This window comes from Propithecus coquereli, unplaced genomic scaffold, assembly GCF_000956105.1.
Source record: "Propithecus coquereli isolate 6110/MARCELLA unplaced genomic scaffold, Pcoq_1.0 Scaffold343, whole genome shotgun sequence".
NCBI lineage: Eukaryota > Metazoa > Chordata > Mammalia > Primates > Indriidae > Propithecus > Propithecus coquereli.
The window spans coordinates 1,020,783-1,022,714 of NW_012149097.1; the positions used below are offsets into that span (position 1 = coordinate 1,020,783).

At 51.6% G+C, this 1,932-nt stretch overlaps 1 protein-coding gene across 1 annotated transcript in view; it reads right to left on the reverse strand.

The window, feature by feature from the left end:
- Window positions 1-706: 706 nt before the first annotated feature.
- SHROOM3 (shroom family member 3) overlaps window positions 707-1,932 on the reverse strand; it is a 65,462-nt gene continuing 64,236 nt past the window's right edge. The window contains exon 10 of the mRNA XM_012650968.1: window positions 707-1,678. Coding sequence (XP_012506422.1) covers window positions 1,310-1,678 — 369 coding nt within the window. The 3' untranslated portion in view covers window positions 707-1,309. The remainder of the gene's footprint in view (window positions 1,679-1,932) is intronic.

Sequence of the window (1,932 nt, forward strand, 5' to 3'; positions counted from 1 at the left end):
CCAAACGTGAAGAAACCAACCCACCTAAAGCATAGCCTGGGATGTGCCACCCGCTCAGAGCATTAGGCTGCTGCCATCTGCAGGGGCTACGAACTTAGCCTGGCCACTAGTCATAACCTCGTCTCTCCAGTTTGTTTAATAGACTTAAAATTAGGGCTACTGTCTGCCCTCTGAGATCTTATTATTGAAACCTGAGTGCAAAATCAGTCTTCAGAGGTTAAAGAGGGGGTTTTTAAATCAAAGTATGGTTGATAGGTTTGACGTTTAGGAAAAAACCTTTTTTAAAAGGCATCATTAAAACAGCTTGATTACATATCTTATGAAAAGGCCGTATTTAGCCTCAACCCTGTACGGGAGGACAGCATGAATTGAGGTTTGAACTGGCTTGGGTTCTGGACTTCCTCCTCCTGTTAAATAGGTTTGAGAGTGCTTGCTAATAAATTTAGCTTTATTGCATTCCACCACAGTGACAATGACACGAAGCAGCAGAGAGTGATGCAGTAACCGTGGCGCGTAAGGCCTTCCTCCTGGGGGAGCTGTGTGTGCCTGTGTGACACAGGGGCACAGGGTGAGGACGGGCAGCAGCGGCCACCGGGAGCCCCCGTGCTCAGTCTGATGCACGCGCAGACTGTCCGCTCAGATGTGTGAAAACAAGACAAGTCAGAGGCGTAAGAACAAACAAGTCTCCACGCTCAGTGTGCTATCTTTGGAATTCTTCATTTCATTAAGATTTTCACAAAATACAAAGCTCAGACATCATTGTCTACGTCCACCACAAAACAGAATCAAGTAAGTGGTTAGCACACAAACATAGTGATCTTTTTCATTTTTAAAAATATAAATAACAACGTTCAAGGTTTTACAGTTTTCTTCTCTGTGTATGTGTGTGTCTTTAAGGCTTTACGTTGCAGGCCCCTCATTAATGCCATCGTACCCTGGCGTCAGGAAACACTGCCCACCAGCAAGGAAGGCCACTGTGGACACATTCCCGAGGGTGACGCTGCTCTGCGCTGCCTCAGCCTGTTAAAAACTAAATAATCAAACACCCTCCAGCCAGGTCTCGGAGTTTCATTAGCTGTCTTGCCACTGCTCAGTACTAACAGACGGGCGAGTGGCCAGCAGCGCTCAAGCTCTCAGAGCCGTCGGGAAGGGCAAGAAGGGAGGAGGTTTCCTCCTGGAGAGAACGCTTTTCCTTTATCGGGAAGAAGCCCGACAAGCCACACAGTTTAGATGGCGGTTCGTACCGAACACGGTTCAGACTGAACGGTGTTGAGGAGTGTGATCTTTCGGTCGGGTACCTGAGAGGAGGCTAAAGCGGAGAGGTCGGGGCTGGAAAAGTGCTGCTCAAGGTACACCCCGCCGCGGGAGCGGTCTCGCTCGTGAGGTCTGGGGGCAGGGCCAGGGCCCCCGCCTTGGGGACGAAGTCGGAGGGGAGGCTCTCCAGCAGACACCTGACCTGCTCCCGGCCCAGCCGGATCTTGTCGTCCAGCTTCCGCTGCTCGATGAGGAGCGTGGACTTCATCTTCACGAAATGCTGGTAATCCTGGAGCTGCTCCCGCGACAGGTAGTTGGCCAGGATGTCCAGCACCACGCGCTCCCTGCGGTCCAGGTTCTCCTTGAGCTCCCGGGCGTCCTCGTGCTGCCCAGCCAGGACCTTCCTCTTCTCGTTGAGGGAGCTCTGCCAGGCAAGACGGACAGGTCAGCAGGGGCCCGGGACAGAAGAAAGGAAGGAAGGAGCCAGACTCCCTGCAAGGAAACCTGACAGGCCCGTGAGACCCCTGCGTTTCTATTTCAGCTGTCACTCTAAAGTCGAGTTTTTGAGAAATCAGCTCATTACCCTTACGTTGCATATTATATTGTTCTCTAACGTGTAAAGTCACGTGGTAGCCTCAGTGGAGGGGGGTTACATGAAATTGGGGTGATGACTTCAGC